Raw genomic sequence first — 21238 nt, forward strand, 5'->3', positions numbered from 1 at the left:
AAAATATCCACGATACTGTTAGAGACAACACAGGAAACACTGGACAGGTGCCCACCGGGTGACAAGGACAGGGCAGATACACTCCAAATAAAAACTGAGGGATGAGATTGAAGTCCTTACAGGCTCTGAAGATAGCTGTTAGCCTCTGCATAATTCAAGAACTAGAAACTCGTATATTAACAAACAGAAAGTTGTTACATGCTATGGCCCAAAATGCATTTATTATTACTTACAGATATATATTTATTTTATATGTATCTGTAACCTGAAAATCAGAAAATTTACTCTAACTACTACTTCCTAAAATGGTCTAGATTAAGTCTTTCTAGAATTAGTTTATTGTTGTTTTGTAGAACTACTGAAAGCTTTTCTTGAAGACTTAGGTTTGGCTCACAACAGGGATGCTTCCAGATCCTAAGCAAGTCCTTATTCTTGTTAGAAACATAGTGTATTAGGCTAGAGGAATCAGGGTGACTGAGAAGCAATGCAAGACCAGATATGGAAAATTCTCCTGCCCTAACCTAAGCAGTCCATATTGCAATGTTGTCATGCTACCTTCTTACCACGTTACCAAGGAGCCTAACTATGAGTGAACTCTTGGACAGTGTTTCATTTTGGAAGAGAGAGCAACTCCGCAATGTTAGTAAGAAGCACACCAAGTGTGTGTGTGTGTGTGTGTGTGTGTGTGTGTGTGTGTGTGGAGCGGGGGATGACTTGCAAAAGCTGGCTCTCTTCTTCCACCATTTGGGTCCTAGGGATCAAACTCAGGTTCTTGGGATTGGTAGCTGCCACTCCTCCCCCGGAGTCATTCTGACAACCTCCAATCTCTTACATGATCTACACTTATCAAACATATCTCTTTTGTATGGTGTTTAAGAGCCCAGGAAACATTACAGGTGCATTAATTTTGGAACCAAAGAGATGGAGTCTGAACTCCTGATAAAAGTCATAGGTCTCAGTGTGACACTTTGCTGGTGAAGACAAGGAGCCCACGGAGCCACACAACTAGACAAGGATACTCAGGGGTGGGAACCCCACTTCGTGTGATGCCACAGGAGCAGGATTATCTTCCCAGGCTAAACAGACCAAAAACCAAAATGGGGTTTCCTGTTGACTCCTTTGTGGGGCCTTCGAGGCGGCTGAGAGGGAAGGTGAACAGCTAAAAACCATCTACCTTGTAGGGTTCACTGAAGAGCGAGTAACTGGAGTTAAAGCCGCCGCTGTCCTGCTGTGTTTCTTGACTTCTTCTTTCACGTTCTTTCCTCCGTAACGCATTCCTATCTGGTTCATAGGCACTGCACCAGGAGAAAGGAAAGAGAACGACCCCAAAAATTAAAAGGCCAAGCCCGAAGTCATGTGCATCTGAACACAGACATCTGGTTAATGGATAAGTGGCAATGACAGAACAGACAGGGATGAGATTAAAGCCAGGCTCAGCGGGCCAGCTGACTTCCATGGCTGACAACCACGCTCTTCCAGAGGACAGGTTCCAACCAGAATTAGACGCCTCTGCCAGATATGAGGGAAAACAACTATATACGCAACTCTGACAGAAGATGGAGTGCCTTGCTCAGGTCCACGGTAATTACTTCAATGTGTAAATACAAATTATGAGGCGACGTCCTCCGGTGACACTCGCTGCCTCAGAGTGCTATATGGGAATGTTCCTGGCTGGGATTGTGTGTGTGTGTGTGTGTGTGTGTGTGTGTGTGTGGCATGTCTGTGTTTCTGTAGTGATTCTATCATTAACTAGCTCCCTAAAGAGCTGTTAAACTTCCATGCTGCAGTGGGTTACGAGCCTCCTCCTGATCTCTGTTAATCAGTCACGTTGTCGAACCAATTCTTCCTTCTGCTATATTTGACACTACAGCTCCTCCTGCCCATAAAACATGGGGTAGGAGGAGGGGCTGCAGGAGGCAAAGGGAGCATCATTCCCTTCACAAGGAGGAAAATAAAGGGGCTCACTCAACTAGTGATGAGAAAGTGACTCTAAGCAGTGAAAGGAGGCACACTGGTCTTCTGGGCTCCCTGGCCTAGTGTGGACATACACAGCACCCATCAGCAAGCGTATATCCCGAAAACGTGGTACTGTCCTCATTCCTTAGCAGAAGCCAAGAATGGCAGTAACACGTCTGCTCGGTCTGGGGGAGCACAGTAGGAACCAAGAGGTCTACCTATTAATTAAAGGTCTCCTCAAACAGTGAGGAGACAACAGAAAAGCTACTCATTCCCCTCCCCCAACACACATACACACTCCAAGGTATCTCCATGTGAGGCAGGGATGTCTCGGGCACTGCAGTAAGATCAAAATAAGGATGTGGCCGTAGGTAATGCGGAAGAGAAAGCTAGGACACTGGAAATCCAGGGTATTGCTACTAAAACACGGTTACAAAGAAAAGGATCTGTGAGTTGAAAGAACTTGATGAGAACAATAGTATTTTGAATGTTGAATGCCTAATTTTAGTACCTCTGCCGTCCACATGCAGGGGGCATGAACAACACGGGGATACAGCAATTAAAAGGTATTCCTCATCCCAGTTCAGCCCATGCGGCCAGGGCATATTTTAAAGTCACTGTCTGCTGGGCGATGCTACACCTGCTTCTGGCAAGGCTGCCCATGCCCCTGAGGCATTTCATTTAAATTTAAAATCAGGAAATGCTAAACTATCCAGAGCAAGGAGGCCATTAGCATTTTAATTCATCCTTAGTACATTACCCAAAGTTATTAGGTTTGGGAACCTAACCGGTGTCCTTACATTTAAAAAAAAAATCTACCAACAGAGAGGCTCATCCTTCCAATGTCACAGTCCATTCCTGAGCATGGCTGAGGTGTCATGAGCAGCACAGTATGGACCCTGACACACTCACCCAAGCCCAAAGGGAAGGCCATGATTGTCCTGTGCTGCTGGTAGTTGCTTACCCTGATCCCTCCAGCTTCTGAAAACACTCTGGGTTTCACACATTGACAGGATGGAAGGACACATGATTTATGGTACAGAGACATGAAGTGTGCTTTGTATGACAGGACGACTCTAGTTTATCTTCAACTTCTAACTTTTAGATCTACATTGGCTGGCATTTAAAAGTGGGTGGAAAAAAAGACCTTGCATTCCATGAACTTCCCTTCTCCAGCACACAGGGTGCCAACCTTCAAACAGAGACCTCCATACACATGCCAGGCAAGCCACCCTCAGCCAGGCCAAGCCAAGCACACGTACAACTGAGGTGATGCATGGAATGGCCTTATGCAAGATGAACAAGGTGGGCTTCTGAGGAGGCCACACACACCCAAAATTATACCTCCTGCATCTGCTGGCTGATGCCTGAACTTCCAGAACTAGAGAATCATTCCTCTGGCTTAGGATGTCTTCACCCCTGTAAGAAATACAAACACCACAAGAAGAGAGATCGCTTTAAACCTGGCAAGCCTAAATTTGGTATCTTTGCATGCACAGATCTGCAGGTGTCTCCCTCGAAGGCCTATGGGAAGCTGTACAAGGACACTGGGATCCGAATGGGAGGTGTGACTCCACCCCAAATGCAGTGTTAGGACAAAACACAGCTTATTTTACAACATGGTTTAGATGTCTAAGATGGAAGCCAAGGGGAAGGCAATGACACCACAGTCAGCTCGGTGGGTCAGACCCAGTGTCTCCCCAGGACTTTGGAATAAGAGTCAGGTCATGCTTTAGGAAAGCTGGGGGTAAGGAAAAGCAGTTCCTGTTTAAATGAACCCCTCCCTCATTCCCAGCCTCTTTGGGACTGCAGAGACAAAAGCAAAACCAGTCCACAATGCAGTCTACGGCTGAATAAAAGTTTTCTATGTGGTTCAGCCTGTATGACCAGACTGTGTATGATTTCAGACCGAAGGGGATGAGAACCCTTATGGACATCCAACAGAAGAGCTGCACCTGCCGCCCTCTCTCGGTGCCACCATAAAGCCTGCACAGTGTATCCACACCATCAGATGACCCTGTGTAGGACCAGTACCACGTAACCAAAGGAGATAAAGGAAACACAAAAGAAAGGCCCAGCTTCCTCCATGCCTCTCTTTGGTCTCTGCTTCTTCGTGGGCAGCCCTACAGCCTCAACTGAGCAGAGGCAACCCACCCACTCCTCCTTAACTGGACCCGAAGCCCCTAGGTCTTATGTCAGGGCAGAGGAGCTCACAGTAAATACCACTCTAAAGAAAGGCAGGACCTCCGCCTTTTCCCAGTCCCTCACCAATGCTCATACTAACAGTAGCTGCTTGGCTAGCCAACCTCTGCACTAATCACAGAAAGCATCCACGCAAGTGCACAGGCTGCCACAGGGCCTCTATGTCTCACCCTGAGAGAACGGCCCCCACCCCTCACTCCCTTGCCCCTGGAGCAATCAGAGGGCCACACCATTGGCTTTAGTGGCAAGGAAGCCTTTCCCCTCAAGGTGGAAAGTGGGGTCATCTTCCTGAGGATGTGGGGCAGGTCCTAGAAAATCCTCATTCCTGGCAGGCTGGTGTACCTATTAAACTCAGTAACTGCCACGCTGTTTCTGCCTTGCTAACAGATGGTAAAGTCTCTATCAACTGTTAAAGTTTTCCCTTATTTCCATAGAAATTACAAGAATCACACCCCCCAAATGTATATCACCAAATGCATTTATTTATTTTGCACAGAAGTGTGGCAGTCAACCACCATAATGTTATTTATTATTTATTATGAATGCAGAACAGTCCCAGAAAACAGAATCTTTTAAATCAACTCCTTAAAAAACTTACTTTTAGGTTTTAAAAAAAAAAGCAAATGAAAAAAGATAATGAAAATGTTTGATTGTTCTTCATTTACTTGATTTTAATCTATTAAGTCGGGTCTCTTATAGGGCTCAAGTCAAAACCAGTTATGGAACATGAGTAAGAGGAAACATCCAAACAAGATAATTTCCAAAACTAATCTATCCTTAACTGCAAGGTGACAACATGAAACTAAGTAACACTGTTTGTGACCCTGCTGGCTCCTTCCTTCTGCTGGGGGAAAAAATACCTAAACAGCCAGCCCAAGTCTGTCTGCTGAATGTCCTTACAAAACCAGTTAGACAAAGGTAGGGGTGGGAGGTATTATTGCTAGGTTAGCTTTTCAAAATCAAGGGCTCCATCATGGTCACACATGTCCTTAGCCTCAGTCCTTGGAAGATGGGGACAAGAGGATGTACGATCTGTCTCAAACAAAATGGAATAAAGCTAAATAAAACAGGGGATAAGAGTTAAACTGTCTTATCTTAGATCCTTAAAAAAGGACATCATGCAGGAGAGACAGCAAAGTCCAAAACACTTTGTTCATTGCCCAACAAGAGTAGGAGCTGCCCACAAACCAGGGCCATGTCCAAAAGCCCAGGATGAACTAACAGCAAACACAGAAACAAATGGGGCAGTGGAAACAAAGACGCTACTCCCCATACAAAAAGAACAATGAAGAAAAGTATGTTAGTAGTTACAATGTTTCCCAGTTTCCAAACAACAGAAAATTATCTTTTTCTAATGAGAACGTGTGTATGCCTGGCCAGCAGAGATCGTGTGTGTGCAGCAGATCACCCTTACAACTAAACAGAGTCTAGGAAAGTATCTTACACCCTTTCTAATGCAGAGAACACCTAGACTAGACTCCATCTTTGCAAAAGTTCCAGCCCCCACAGCACTAGAGACCATGTAGCAAAGGTTCTCTGGGAATTGACTCATACCAACTCCGAAGCATGGCAGCAACTAGGTAAACAGGGAGACGAGATGATTATCTCCTGTCCTTTAGGGAATGTTAGTCTAGTAACCATGTATTAAGAGGATACCTTTCAAACAGCAGAAATACAGCTTAATCCAAAGCCAACTCCTCAGTTCCATATGTGAGGGAAATAATCGGGACTATGGCCAATCCCTCCTACTGCCGAGAGGCTGTCTCTGAACGAGAGAGGAAGGACGGAGCTCATTCATAAGCAGCGTGGGTACCAGGTTAGGCAAGCTCAGAGCTGGGCCCCGTGGGAGGACCGGGTAGAAGGGACCACTGAGTGGTCGATACACAGATGACTGCTGGTGGCTTTTCAGACCTTGGGGCAGTGGCCTTGGCAGGCGATGTGACTTCCTTAGCTAGAATTCTGTTGTTAGAATTTCGTGGCCTAGGTTTGCCCACAGCCTGTGCTTGCTGCTCCCCTCCCAGTGGGCTTCTCAAGCCCTTCCCAAGAGCAGAGGTTGTGAAAACCCCACAGAACACTCCCCTTCTTCATCAAAGATGGCCGAGCAGCCTACCACGGAGGCCATTTTTCAGGCACTTTGAGTTCCTGGCCAGCACACTGATGAGGTATGAACACCCAGAAAGTGAACAGGGAGAGGAAACCAACTGGTGGCGAGGAGGAGACTGCCGTGCCTCAGAAACTCCACTGTTCTCAGCCGACAACAGGAGACGCTGTGTATAATTTAAGGAGTCTACTCAAACGCCCCAAATTTATAACAATTGTTTTAAGTTTGATGAGTAAAACTAATTCCCATCTTTTGTTATTTCTAAAGTAAACAATAAAAGACCTGGAATCCTGTCTCCAAAGAGAGGAGAGTAAGACCATTGAGATGTTACTCCTCTCAATCTGCAGACTTGGTAGACAGAAAGGCAGCGGGGGTTAAACAGGTGAAGAGAAGCAATCAGAGATAAGGTGAGACGGAGCTCCTGTCAGGCAGAAAGATGAAGGTTTCCCAGCTGCAGCCTTTCCATGGTCTTGGGCTGTGGGTGAGGTGGTGCAGGAGGGCGGTGATGGTCCCGGGAGAGTGGGCTAGTCAACTTTGACACAACTCTGGGAGAGTGGGCTAGTCAACTCTGACACAACTGGACACAAGCTAGATTCACCTGGGAAGAGGCTTTTAGTGAGCTATTGGCTCGATCTGGCTGGCCTGTGGCCATGTCTGTGGGGAACTGGCTTGATTGTTAATTGGCAGGAAGACCTATCTATGGACACCACTATTCTGTGGGCTGTGTAAGAGTTGAGAAATCCAACAAGCAAGCAAGCAAACAAGCAAGCAAGCAAGCAAGCAAGCCAGGAGGAGGGTCTTCTCTCTATGCACTTTGACTCTTGCTTGAGCTCCTACATTGGCTTTCCTACGAGGAAAGATCCTAACTTGGAATGATCCTAACTTGGAATTGTCAGCCAAATCAATGAAACTAAAATAGTGCAAGGTGTGAGGGGTGTGTGATAAGGTTGAGGCTGGTGGTGGTGGTAAGGGAGCAATAGTGGTGATGGTGGTGGTAGTGATGGTGGTGATGGTGATGGTGGTGGTGGTGGTGGTGGTAGTGATGGTGGTGGTGGTTGTGGTGGTGATGGTGGTGGTGGTAGTGATGGTGGTGGTGGTGGTAGTGATGGTGGTGGTGGTTGTGGTGGTAATGATGGTGGTGGTAGTGATGGTGGTGGTGGTGGTAGTGATGGTGGTGGTGGTTGTGGTGGTAATGATGGTGGTGGTGATGGTGGTGGTGATGGTGGTGGTGGTGGTGGTGGTGGTGGTGGTGGTGGTGGTGATAGTGATAGTCCTGAGGAAGCTTGTGAAGTTAATATTGAAGGTGACCTCGACAGTAGTTACACACCTGCTAAGGACAGAAAACCATTCAACAATGCACAAACAGCCCCTTCAGTTTCCAAGGAGCAGTACAATGTCTCTGCTCACTTATCCTGGCTTTTCCTTTCTGAGTCCAGCAATTTCAGCTCCAGGCTCACTACGCTTACCCTGCCAGCCTTATGAGAGTGGCCCGCCATCTCCCTGTAAGTGGACCCCTCTTCCTTGTTTGTCTCCAACGACAGAGATTATCTACATCCTCAGTCCTGAGGAGATTCTCTGGGAGCATTTGTAGACCTCAGCCTTGGGGCCTCTGATTGCTCCTGCAGAAAAGAGATGAAGCTGAAAGCATCACACCCCCGAGTCTCCTCTGCACCTGAGAGAACCAGAAAATCACACCTAGATGAACCACCCACAAATACTCCAAGTAAATACACCATCACCACCAAATCTGGGGGGGGGGGGGAACCCATGCCATTTTCCAGACTCATCTGACTTGCATTAAATTTTCCAATAACGACAGCTACTGCAAATGGATTTCGCATGAATTATTTCATTTAATAATGTTGAAACTCCCAAGAGCCATTATCCTTAGTTTCCAATGAAGAAAACAAAAGGCTCTGAGCAGAGCTAACTGGCCATCCCACGGGCAGCCAGAAGCAGTGCTTGCCTTAGCAGCCCGGCTGTCTGGCACCAGACATAGAATTCCTAGACTCCACTGCGCTGCCTCTCCGGGGACAGCCCCCTGACAAGCTTTGACAAATGGTATCCCCATCCTTTGTTAGTAAATGTCAGGCTGAGGTGTGTTAATTTCAAATGGTGACTATTTTAGTTTGTTCTTTTAAGATTTGCTGGCCACCCTTGATTGATGAAATTTTACAGATCCTGTAGTCAAAAACAAAACAAGCAAAAAATTAAAAAAAAAAAAACATAAGACATCAAACCAACCAAACAAAAAACCACCACCACAACTACCACCACCGTCAACAACAAAAACCAGCCATATCACTTCAATTGAGACAACATTAGTAAAGATTGACTATCCAGTCCCTGCCCGACTCCTGATCTCAAGAACTTATAATCCATTTCCCTATTTTATCTCGATCTTAAGGTGCAATTCCTCACATGGAATTCCTCAGAAATTATATAATGCCATAATAAGAGCATTTTGAACCTAGCACGATGGGGTTTTTGCTGCAACCTGGAAGGGGACCTGCTACACTGAGCTTTTACTGATCATCCTCTGGGTCCAAACTCCATTTCTATGTCCCTGGAAATGAAGACTTTAGAATCTCTCTTGTAAATATCCTCCAGTGGGTTTTGAGAGAGAGAGAGAGAGAGAGAGAGAGAGAGAGAGAGAGAGAGAGAGGTGTCAGATAAATGACAGCTTTGCATCGCCAAGGGTTAAATGTTTTTCCTGAGGGAGGTCTACGCCTCCATACCATGAGAACACATGTCAGGCACTAATGGAATTGTTCCATGATAAATAAACTGCCATGCAGGGTGACAAGCAGCTTTCAAAGAGGCTTTCCATATAGTCTAAGCAGCAGAAGTTAATTTGAGTTTCTTAACAGGACCTTTTCCCTTCACAGTGTAAAAGTGCCTTGGGATGAAGCAATTACTCTGATTTACCATCTTCTCCTCGGTAGAATATAAAGATGCAGCAAGCCTCACAAAGAGCAGTAGCTTAGGCAAATGAGACTCGATTGCAAAGTCCCTACTACGCTATTTCCAAGCATTTCGTCCACAGCAGCAGCACGGGGCTGCCATCAATCACAGGTGCCTGAACTGACGCGGGCGGAGGAGGATGCATCCTCTCAGGGCTGTGCATGTTGGAGGCAATCAATCATGTTTCCCTACAGCAAATGCTCAGTTAAATTTTGTCTTCCCTTCGCAGCATGTTTCCCAATTTCAGCTTCTAGGAACGTGAAGGGCTGCTTACGGGTCTGTTGTGTTTTACAGCGAGCTTGTGTTTTAACGGGGATGCTTTTCTATACAGTCACCACTACCTTAGCCGCTCTGGGTCACCGAGCTGGCGCCTTGAGTTTGAGGGTGTCAAGATGGCCAAGTTGAATCTCCAAATAGACTAGCTCCTGGGTATTGAGCTGGGCAGACTGAGTATTAGCCCTTAAGGAATGGCCTGTCCTCCCCTGAATCCAGCCCCCAAATATGTCTGCCCAGAAACACCACAGAGACAGGCACCTACTGGTTGGAGTAGGCTTTCTGTAGAGGAATGAATAAATTCAGGCTACTTCTAGCTGCTGCTGGGAATTAATTTACCTGTCAGGCACAGAACTAGCTGACAGCCAGGATGAAACTGAGCAGAGCTGACTTTCAAAGGATATGCATGGGCCCACATACCTTCTGATCACACAGGACAACAGTTAGGATCTTCCATGTAGACAGCATGGCTGAACTGCTCATAGGGGAGGGGAGAGGCTTCGTCTTGGTACAGGGCAGATTATCAGCTTAACTGGGAGCCTCATAGGTCAACAGAGTAGAGTTGAATGAGGGAAAAAATGCCGATGCTCTCCAACCTTGGCAGAAAACAAGTCCCATTCCCTGAGAGATGAAGCTGTCATCACACTACCGGGGTGCAGAGCCTTGTCACAGAGCATCTGGCACACCAGACAGAGTCTTTCTCTACTTTCTGTTCTGCTACACTGACCCCTTACCTGCCCCCCTCAACCAGACTCTATTTGTCTGTTCTCGGCTCTACAGCCTGCCACCCCCCCACATTCCACAGACAAACCCACTTTGCCCCCTGTGTTCACTGTCTTGGGGTTTGCTGGCTTTTTCAGAGACACATGCTCATGCATCTGAGATACCAGTCTTTAAGAAGGAAAAGCCAGTGACTCTCCCTGCCTGCTCCTCTCCTGTGGCCCTTCCCTGTCAGGCAGTTTCTGGAAGATCTTTCTACACTGGCTGGCTCTCTCCAGGGCCCGGTCTTCTGTCCAGGCCAACCCAGGGGCAGGATCACTTCCCAACCTCCCACTGCTAACACTGTCTTGACAGGGGTATCCATCCCTGTGGAACCCTGAGGTATGTCTAGGCCCCTTCTGTTTCCCTTGTACTATCCAAGGCTCAAAGTGAAGCCGCCACATTGAAGCCTCCTCCCAAGACAGTTATCTGACCAATATCAGATTCCTCCACTGCCCACCACAACATCCAATCAATCCCTAGGCCAAATCCTGCTGAGCTGTGCCAGCTCCTTCCTCCACTGGCATCTCCTTACCCACAACCACCACTAGGTCCGTCTAGGACCCCAGGCGCCTTCCCAATGGTTCTCCTGGCTTTTCTCCCTGACACTGTCAAGTGTCCCTCTGCATCTGCTCTGGTTTGAGCATGACTACAATGGTCCTCTTAGGTCTAAGTATGAAAGACTTAGTCCCCAGTCCTGCTGGGAGGCAGTGGGACTTCTGAAGGGGGCGGGGGGAGGTCTTCAGTCATTGACAAGCATGGTTCCTAAAGGCCACGGGAGCATGAACAGCCTTCTTCTCTCTGGTTTAGGATGTAAGCACTTTGTCTTCATACACGCTTCCACCATGACATGCCACCTCAAGAGACCGCACCGAGGGCCCTGCCTGGCTTTGAATTGAAATATACAAAACTGTGTGCTAAATAAAACTTTTCATTACCTAAACTTAGCTGCCTCTGATATTTGAAGTAAAAGGAAATCTGACCAATCTGACACTAAAGGCACGTGGCATTTCTTCTTTCTCTTTCTTTCTTTCTTTCTTTCTTTCTTTCTTTCTTTCTTTCTTTCTTTCTTTCTTTCTTTCTTTCTTCTTCTTCTTCTTCTTCTTCTTCTTCTTCTTTGGTTTGTTTTCTTTTTATTAGATATTTTATTTGCATTTCAAATGTTTTCCCCTTTCATGGTTTCTCCTCCAAAAAAACACGCTATCCCATGCCCGCATCCCCGTGCTCACCCACCCACCCACTCCCGTTTCCCTGTCCTGGTATTTCCCTACACTGGGGCATTGAGCCTTCTCAGAACCAAGGGCCTCTCCTCCCTTTGATGTCCAACAAGGCCATCCTCTGCTACATATGCATCTGGAGCCATGAGTCCCTTTATGTGTACTCTTGGTTGGTGGTTTAGTCCCTGGGAGCTCTGGAGGTACTGGCTGGTTCAGATTGTTTTTCCTCCTATGGGGCTAAAAGCTCCTTCAGCTCCTTGGGTCCGTTCTCTAGCTCCTCCATTAGAGACCTTGTGCTCAGGCCAATGGTTGGCTGAGTACACCCATCTCTGTATTTGTCAGGTACTGGCAGAGCCTCTCAGGAAACAGCCATATCAGGCTTCTGTCAGAAAGCACTTGTTGGCATCCACAGTAGTGTCTGGGTTTGGTGGCAGTATATGGGGTAGATCCCTAGGTGGGGCAGTCTCTGGATGGTCTTTCCTTCTGTCTCTGCTCCACACTTTGTCTCTGTATCTTCTCCCACGGGTACTTTGTTCCCCAAAGTAAGTATCCATACTTGGGTACTCCTTCTTCTTGAGCTTCATTTGGTCTGTGAATTGTATCTTGGGTATTCCAAGCTTCTGGACTGATATCCACTTATCAGTGAGTGCATACCACGTGTGTTCTCTTGTCAGGCCACTGCCCCGCCCTGAGGATGGAGGGCTGCCTCAGGACCCCACCCATGACTCATCTAGCCCCAGTATGAGACTGCTTAGTCTCTGAGCCTGACTCACTTGAACAATTTGCTCTTACCTGCCCTCACCTCAGACTAAGCCCAAACCTCTCCCCGGAGTAATATTTTTCCTCAAGAGCGTGCCCACAGGCACCCCAGTATACCTAAGGGCCTCCTGCATCCGACAAAAAAATCTGCAGCCTCACAATGACTATCTCTGTGCAGACTCCCCTTACACTTCAGCTCCCTCAGAAGCCAAATGTGTGAGAGTCCCTGGCACAGAGCGCACTGAAAATTTCTTCTAAAAACTGTAAATAGTAAACAAAAGTTCTTTTTGTTTCCTTTCTTGTCCAACTCCAACAAACACAACTAAAATCATTTGCACACCGAATCCTGAACTTTCTTCATGATTCTGGAATTTAACAATCCTGGGAATCATTGCAAGTGATTATGAGCAGCTGCCCAGTACAGGGAGCTGGTAGAGACATTTACACTTGCCGCCAGGTTTGTCCCTCTCTGCAAAGCTTTATACAGCACTTGACACTGTTGGAAAAGACAGTTTAATAATGACCATATAAATAAAAAAGTGAAGTAAAATCTATGTGCCATAAACATTATTATAATCAGTTTGCAAAATAAAGACCTTTCATCAATAATACAAAAAAAAAAAAAAATGTGGGGCTTAGAAAATTAACTCTATTTTCCCAAAGCACAAAATTAGGAGTTTTAGCCTGTGGCAACTGTGGATATTAAAAACAATGTATACTCTAAAATACTATGTTTCTTCATTTGAAAATTAAGTAACACTTCTAACATACAAAGTGTCCAGCCAGACATGGAAAAAAGCCACAACCTCCCCAAGGCGCCATGAAGGACATACCTCTGGCTTCCTCTGGTGAAAACTCTGCAAGCCGTTGAGCCTGACTTGGAGGGAAGCATTAAGAATGTGAGTCATTCAAACGGTATGGCTCTATAACTCATTCTGGGCTGCCGACAGCAGAGATGATTAATTCTAAATATCCATATAACACAGCAGCAGTAAAGCAAGGGGTCTTCCCATAGCTGACAGACTCCTTCACACTCATTCCCAAATCCACAAGACATGCAATCTATCATAAAAATACTGCATTTGATCCCAAGAATGTTAGCAGCATTATATATTACTGGGCTGCCCATGTGCAGTGATAGTTATCATGGCTTAAGGAGATGTCGCCAAGAGCACTCGAGCTCTACCCTGCTGCCTTTGCTTCCCTATGCGTTCCTCAGCTGCCTTCCACTTCTCTTTGTGTACACACACACACACACACACACACACACAACCAAACACAGAAAAGTGAGTGTAATCTGGTAGGTGATAAATATAAACAGCTCTGTTAATTATTAGGATAAATTTACTAATGAAAATAAGCCTCAGAACTGTTATACTTTTTAACAAGAGTTAGGCAATCTAAAGGAGGCAACGTGGGCATTTGGTAGCACATAACACAGGCAGAGTCAGGGAAGAGACATTGCATGTCTCTCTTCTCTCCTGCCTTTGATCTCCTGCCTTTGACCTAGTCAGCACATCTCAGTGTTCTGCTGAGTCAGCACATCTCAGTCATCTGCTGAGTCAGCACATTTCATTCCTCTGTTAAGTCAGCCGGAAGCCTACAATTCTGTTAGCTTCTATCCCAGGTTCTCAGATTTCTGGGATCTCAGTGGGGAGGGGGATCTCTGTCTCTGGAACTTCACAGTCTAGGCTGTGAAAATTAGTCAAGCTTGTTAAGATTGTCAGAAAGACCACAGAAGTGCCACATTGTCCTTTTAAAAGTAAAAGTCACAAGGTGTTAACAAAGAATAATTTTCTAGTGGGAAGAATACTACAGGGTGAGCATCTCTAGTCTAGAAATACGTGCTCTAAAACATTCTAAAATCTGAGGATGTTTTGTAAGCCAACAACGTGGCATAAGAGTGTACCTGCACTTCATAATAGGTCACTGTCAAAACACAGATGCATTGAGCTTTATGTGTACAAGAAATACCTGAAACAAACAAACCACGTCACATTTGGGCCCTATTCCCAGAACACCTCCTTATTATATATAGAAATATTTCTGAATTACAAACTAGAAACCTAACACTTTTACATTTTAGACAGTAGGTAATCAAGCAGGAGAAAAGTTATCAAACTTGAAGGTCTCTTGAATAAAAAGGGGAATGACTTGGAAGCAGAGGAGACAAAAGATACAGAAAAGACACACACACACACACAGAGAGAACCAGAACATTTCTTATCAATGGCACCATAATTGCCAAGGGCCTGGATCACTTTCAAAGAACTTAACAGCAGGCCTGGAATGAGGAAATCCAGTCACCACCGAGGAAGAAAGTCACTCCATGTAATAGGCTCCCTGGTCAAGCACAGGTAATAAAACTAATCCCCATATCGACCCGCTTCTAGGACGCAAATGAGGTAATGAACAGTGGCCTGTGAAAACGTCAAAGCGTCTGTCAATGTGAAATATTACTAATGCCTCGATAAGCCATAACTAATACGCCCACCACAAAAAGAAAGAAAACCCACTCCTTATCCATCTCAGACCGTAATCTGGGGAACCTGTCATTGAATACAGACCTCGAGATGATACTGAATTTGGAAATATATACCACGAACATGTAGGATGTCACTTCAGTGCTGCACATCAACAGCAAAACAAAAGCAAATTTAAAACCAATTCACTATCCGATCTTGGGGGACTGGTTAGGAAATTGTACTGCTATATACAACAGCCATGGGTGAAATGGATCTGAACATGCAGATATAAAAATACCCAGAATGCACAGTGGTTGAGAGGAGCACTCTGCGGAAGAACATGGGTGATGTAACTCTTATGCAAAACAACCCATGCGTGAAAATTAAGGTATCTATCTCCAAGAAGAAACCGGGGCTGCTGGAAAGGAGGAGGTCACACTGCTCTGTGTGGGTAGCACGTACCACTTTTCTATCTCAAAATACTGTTTCTAAGATATCAGCGATGATGTGGATTTTCATCTGCTCTCTGGCTTCTGCAGTAGCAACGTGCACCACACTTTAGCTGTGATGCAAGATGATATACCACACAAGACCAGAGTCCTCATCTCCCTGGGATAACCTAAACCATTCACTCTGCAAATGTAACCTATAGACTTCGACCCCCAAACAAATACTACGCTGTTCAAAGACATCCTTGGTCTCTGTACTAAATTGTGCTGTTTTTTGAGGGGAAAATACTATCTTTATCTTAATAGTGCCAAGCTGCATCTACTCCAACCAAGTGTGGGCTTAGGAAAAGTGATGTCCATTTTCCTCCAAAGATAGCACAAGGGGGCATGTCTTCTGATATCAGAAGGGCTCTTCTTTATGAAGTCAACTTGTTTCCCACACAGGAAAAAAAATTGAGACTATACACCTGTGTCTAGGCACCAGGGACTTCTAACTCCCTCCACTCTAACTCCTGCCTACAGACTGACTGACGGCTCTACAGATTGACGGACGGCCTACCCTCTGCTCAGCCTCTCTCCCACTCAAAGATCTCCTGTTCTTAGAATTTCACCAAAACTTTCAGCTTCTGTATAAAAGCTAATTCCCTCTTTCAGTTCCTCAAACCTTGTTTACCGTTTGGGAGCTGATAATTCCTGTTTCTTTTTTTAGTCAATAAGCTCTTATTTTAGATCAAAATAAATTATCCTTAAGATTATACTGTGCTAACTTCCTCCCCCCCCCCCCCCCCGCAAAGATTTCTATTTTGAATGGCTGTGTCTACAAACCTTACATACCAAGGAAGTCATCCACAATGCAATGCCACTCTGCCATTTATGTGAAACACATCACATCTTTCTTAAACACTAAAGCTTAAGATTAACAGACTCTCATTCTTTCACTATGAAAATATTTGTAATTCAAAAATTTCAACATGTCATTTCCTAGTCACATAAATTATTAAATGCTTTGAATTCTTGAAAGATTAATAAATACTGCGGGCTACATATTTTCATTGATAATCAGGAAAAAATGTAGCTATTAAAGGTAAACCCATTTTTACCTTCCTTATTAGAAAGGATTTCCTAAAATTCAGTCATGTTAGGGGTCAGGTGACACTAGCTTCCCACACAGCTGAACGGTGACATCAGAATAAACTGACTGAAGACAATTTTTTAATCTGAAGCATATTTCTAGAACCTTAAAAAAATAACCTATAGATGTAAAAATATTTCCTTAGGTATATAAAAATGTAAACTGTCAGAAATATATGGATTTATGTCCATGTATTTTCATTAAGAGATTATATATGAGAAGGAACTAGAAAAATATATTGTATGATAATCAGAATGTAATTAAATCTTACTTACAGAGCCATAAAAACTCTTGTACTTCAATATTCAGTGACACAGAAAACTTATGGTTCAATCTTAAATGGGAAAAGATTAAGAATGATAACAGTTTTTCTCAAATTATGCAATGGTATATTCATGATGAACACTTACATTGTGTAGGTATGTGCACTTGAAAACAGAAGAAAATGTAAAAATTTTGCAAATGGTTACTCCTGAGCCACAGAAGAATTGAATTTTATGAACTTTTTCATATGCTTGTTTCTTTTGAATTCTCTAAGTGAATTCTTTACAAAGTGACTGTGACACTAGAGAAGACTGGAACTCTTGTGATCTGTCAAGGCCATGTAAAATGGCTAAGCTCCTAGGATTAGGTTGCAACCTAACAATCCATTTCTGGCTACGTATCTAAAGGCACAGAAACAGCGTGTTAAAGAGATGTGCCGAGCACACCATGCGCTTTGCCACGTGGCACTGGCTCACATGACCGAGGAGCAGCCTACAGAAAAATAAATGGATCAAAGGAGGAGCACCCGCCTGTACAATGGTTAATATGAGCTACGATGTTAAGGGACACACTGTGTCCATCTCCCAGAACCCACATGGTGGAGCTCTACTGGTTTCAGGGTGTGACTGGAGAGAAGTAATTAATTCAAATGAAGTTGTCAGGGCAGGTCCTAACCCAATCCGACAGGTGTCCTTATCAGGAGAGGAAATCTGGACAAAGACACCAGGGATGCCAGCAGGAGAACACAGGCCATGTGCAAAGGCAGCAGGAGACCAGCCACCTGCAAGCCAAGAGCACAGACCACAAAGGACAGCCTCGTGACATCTTGATCTTAAGCCTCGAGCTTCAGAGGGGAAGAGAACAAGTCCCCATTGTTTGAGCAGACCAGCCTGTAGCATTTCCTCAGACTGGTCCTCACAATGCAAACCCATTGATGGGCCGTGAGGACGCTATCCTGAATCAACTAGCCAGCCACGTATAGATCACTGCACATACACATGTTATCTAAAATGACACAGAGAAGAGACAGAAAGGCGTCGGGGAGTAGGAAATGAGGACCCGTCAAATAAATGTTGCTTTCTGCAAATGAGAACTCCTAAAGACCAGTTCCAGGACAGCAGCAAGGTGTGCACAGATATTGAACTGAACAGTTTAGAATACCACAACAGGATCATGTTGGTATACAGAGGCCGTTACATATAGAAATGGTTTTGATATATGCATGTGGAAAATTAAAGCTAGCACAGTTTGAGCAGCAAAAGAGAGGAGAACCAAATCATGGCCAAATCCAAGAAATAAGTACTTTTTATGAGTACACCACCAAAAGATAAGTGGTTTATCCCACACACTCTTGCACTGTCCAACAGACGAGTCTAGGAACACTGGTGCCCCACGTGCGACAGTCATCCTGCTGCTGCAACACACTACCTGACAAAAAGAGTTTAAGGAAGAAAAACATGCTCGAGGTCTGAAAGGAGCCGGTCCGTCGTGGCACAGACAGCACAGCGCTAGAAGCATGAGCCGGGGCCGACTCACCTTGAATCTCAGGCAGCAGAGCGTGCTGGTGTTCAGCTAGCTTCTGCCCTCTTGCCTTTTTATTCAGGGTGGGACTCCCTCCTTGAGGTAGTGCTGACCAAACTCGGGGTAACCATTTCCTCATTAGCTTTCTGTCTCTATAAATACCCTCACAGACACACTCAGAAGATATCCTTGGTAGTTCCAGATCAAAGTGGCTTCTCAGAATGTTCCAATGGTAGTAAATAAGTGTTCATCTTCTTTTACTTGTTGGCTTTTTTTTAAAAAAAAAAAAATCATACAATATAGTTCAATATTCTTTTTCATACAGTATAGTTTCATATTCTTTCCCCTCTGAATTCCCCCTAGTTCCTCCCCACACAAACTCATGTTCCCATGCATTTCCCCCTATACCTCTCAACAAACACACACACACACACACACACATAAACACAGAACCCATTTTCTATCAGCCAACTACTCCTGAAATAATAGCAAACATTGACCACCACAGCTAGCATGATGATCTTAGTTTCTTAGTTTCTATGAATGTGTGCAAGCATGGTACACATGCACAAGTCTGTACGTGCACACTCACATCTACATGTACAAGTCTGTAAGTGCACACTCACACACATGCACAAGTCTATAAGTGCATACCCACACACATGCACAAGTCTGTAAGTGCATATACACATGTGCATTTGCTGGCAGCACAGTGCAATGTCCTGTTCTTTCTTTCTATGACTTATCCCCTTGACACCAAGCATCTCACTTAACCTGGAGCTTGCTGATTAAGCTATATTGTAGACTGATTGAAAGTCCAGTGACTGGAAGGTCAGTGAGGCCCAGTAATCCCATATCTCCATGCTGCCCATCCACCCAGCATACAGAGTACAGCCACATGCAACTGTGTATGTGGGTACTGGAGATCTGAACTCAGATCATCCGGATTCACAAACCTTATTTTGTCTTTTTTGATACAGGGTTTCAAGTACCCTAGGCTAGCCTAAAATTCACTTCATAGCTGAGGATGGCCTTGAACTCCTGATCACTGACTACCCTACCTCCCAAAGACAGGATCCTCAAGTATGTGCCACGGTGTCTGGCTTCAGATCTTGATTTCCAACACTGTTATCAAAACAAAAGAACTAGAGCTACTTAGAGAATGAAAAAATTCTAGGACTAGGGTAAAAAAAAAACATAAAGATTGGCCTGAGATACCTTGCTTTGCAAAAAGCAAGACATTGCTCAAACAACACTGCAGCCACATTAAAGGGCATGTATTAAAGAGGTCCAGGAGCCAGCTGAAACATCTTCCAATGGTGAAAGCTAGAGAACAGAATCCAAACAAGACTGAAGCGGGTGCTAGACTGTCAGCTAAAGCATAAAATAAATATCCATCATACTGACAAAATAAATTATTAAATAGATAGGTAAGTGGGGTAAGGAAGAGGCACAATGAATCTCCCATACAAAAAATAAAACCACTCCAAATGATTTACATTGATAGCCCATGTCCTTAAGCATCGCTAGGTGATCTCCAAGAACTACAGCTTCATGTAACAATGTAAATAAGTGTAATAATGCAGCACAGGAAGGAAAGAGCAGGGGAGAGAATACATTGTATATAATTGTATCTTTATGGTGTACAAACTAAGTGCACAAAGTAGCTGTAATTTATAGTCTTGGGATTGAAGGTAATGGCTGCCCCTGGAGAGGGAATGAGGCTGTGATTAGAAAGATGACTGGAGAGAGTTCTGAGGTTCTACAACTTTCTGTATAATTTGATCACTGATCTGTGTTCTGTTGATGCTCAGATCAACTCACTGAACCGAACCTGACCCACAGCTTCAGACTGTGCACAGCCAACTGCAGCTGTGGGCTGATGCTGATTCGGATGTGGTGTGGACCCTGGCTTCTAACCCTTTTCCATATGGTAATCTGACTGACTAAGCACCAAGTTTTGAAAAGACCATATGGCTTAGGGGAGCTGCTCTGCAGAGCCAACTCTGATAATACATCAGGTCATCTACAGACAGGCAGGCAGGCAGGCAGACCCCACACAGAGAATAAACAAATGGAACACACAGAGACCCTATCAAAGCCTTTTTTATCTTGCACCAACACTACATGCCTCAATTACTGTAGACTGATAATAAAGTCTTGTGGACTTCATTTCCAACAAATTTCTAAGATTGGTTAATCTTTTTGATCTCTTGTATTTTTAATACTTATTTTGCAATCAGTTGCCCATATCCATTGATAATCTACACACAACTGCTGGAGCCCACTTGGAAACAAGTGCATCAGACCCTCCAACCTGCCACATTTATGATGTCTTGTGTCTAATGTATAAGTCTCAATATGGAGCTTCCTTTAAAAAAAACCACACATTCACATCAATATATTATGAAATAGAGTGTGGACAAGAAACAAATTTCATTACTAAAAAATAAAAAAGGTTGGGGCTGGCACAATAACATAGACCTTTATTGCAAGCACTTAGAAGGAAGAGCCAGGAGGATCAAAAATTTGAGGCCAGTCTGGGCTACACATTGATACAGAGTGGCCCAAAATAATAAGAATGGGAATAAAAATCAGAATCCAGACAGGAGCACATACAGAGCCCTGCATTTGTCCCTTAATACAGCATGAAACCATGTGTAGTAGTGTAGACATCGATCATTTCGCTACTTTGATCTTCCATACTAGGTGTAATCTTGTGGTGGCATACACTCATAAACCTAGCACATGGGAAGAAGAGGCAGGGAGATCAGAGTTCTGTTTAGTCATCCTCAATCACACAGTAGGCTGGAGACCATCTTGGGCTACATAGGAGTCTGTCTCAAAAGAAGAAAACGAAGTAGGCCTGTGGTCTCAGCCCTCACAAACCTAAGGCAGGAAGAATGCTGCGAGTGTGTCGCCAGCTGGGCTACACTAAGCTCCAGACCTGCATGGGCTACAGAGTGAGACTTTGCCTTAAAAACACCACCAACACCACTAAACCAATAATAAATAAATAAATAAATAAATAAATAAATAAATAAATAACAACAACAACAACAACAACATAGTCCTAAAACTTAGTAGGAAGAAGCATTAAAGAAATATTTAAGATTCGCTGCATTTATTTTGAACATTTCATATATATAAGTGCACTGTCAATTCCTTATAGCTGT

General features: G+C 44.4%; 1 protein-coding gene across 4 annotated transcripts in view; it reads right to left on the minus strand.

Moving 5' to 3' along the window:
* Positions 1 to 21238, minus strand: part of Aff3 (ALF transcription elongation factor 3) — a 498796-nt gene that overhangs the window by 371928 nt on the left and 105630 nt on the right. For 3 of the 4 annotated variants that reach the window (XM_052193067.1, XM_052193068.1, XM_052193066.1), the window contains exons 3-4: positions 3301 to 3375; positions 1175 to 1295 (exon numbers count right to left, since the gene is read on the minus strand). In XM_052193067.1, the coding sequence (XP_052049027.1) occupies positions 1175 to 1295; positions 3301 to 3375 (196 nt within the window). The remainder of the gene's footprint in view (positions 1 to 1174; positions 1296 to 3300; positions 3376 to 21238) is intronic. The other variant, XM_052193070.1, reaches the window with a different exon arrangement.

Source organism: Apodemus sylvaticus, chromosome 9 (genome assembly GCF_947179515.1).
Source record: "Apodemus sylvaticus chromosome 9, mApoSyl1.1, whole genome shotgun sequence".
NCBI lineage: Eukaryota > Metazoa > Chordata > Mammalia > Rodentia > Muridae > Apodemus > Apodemus sylvaticus.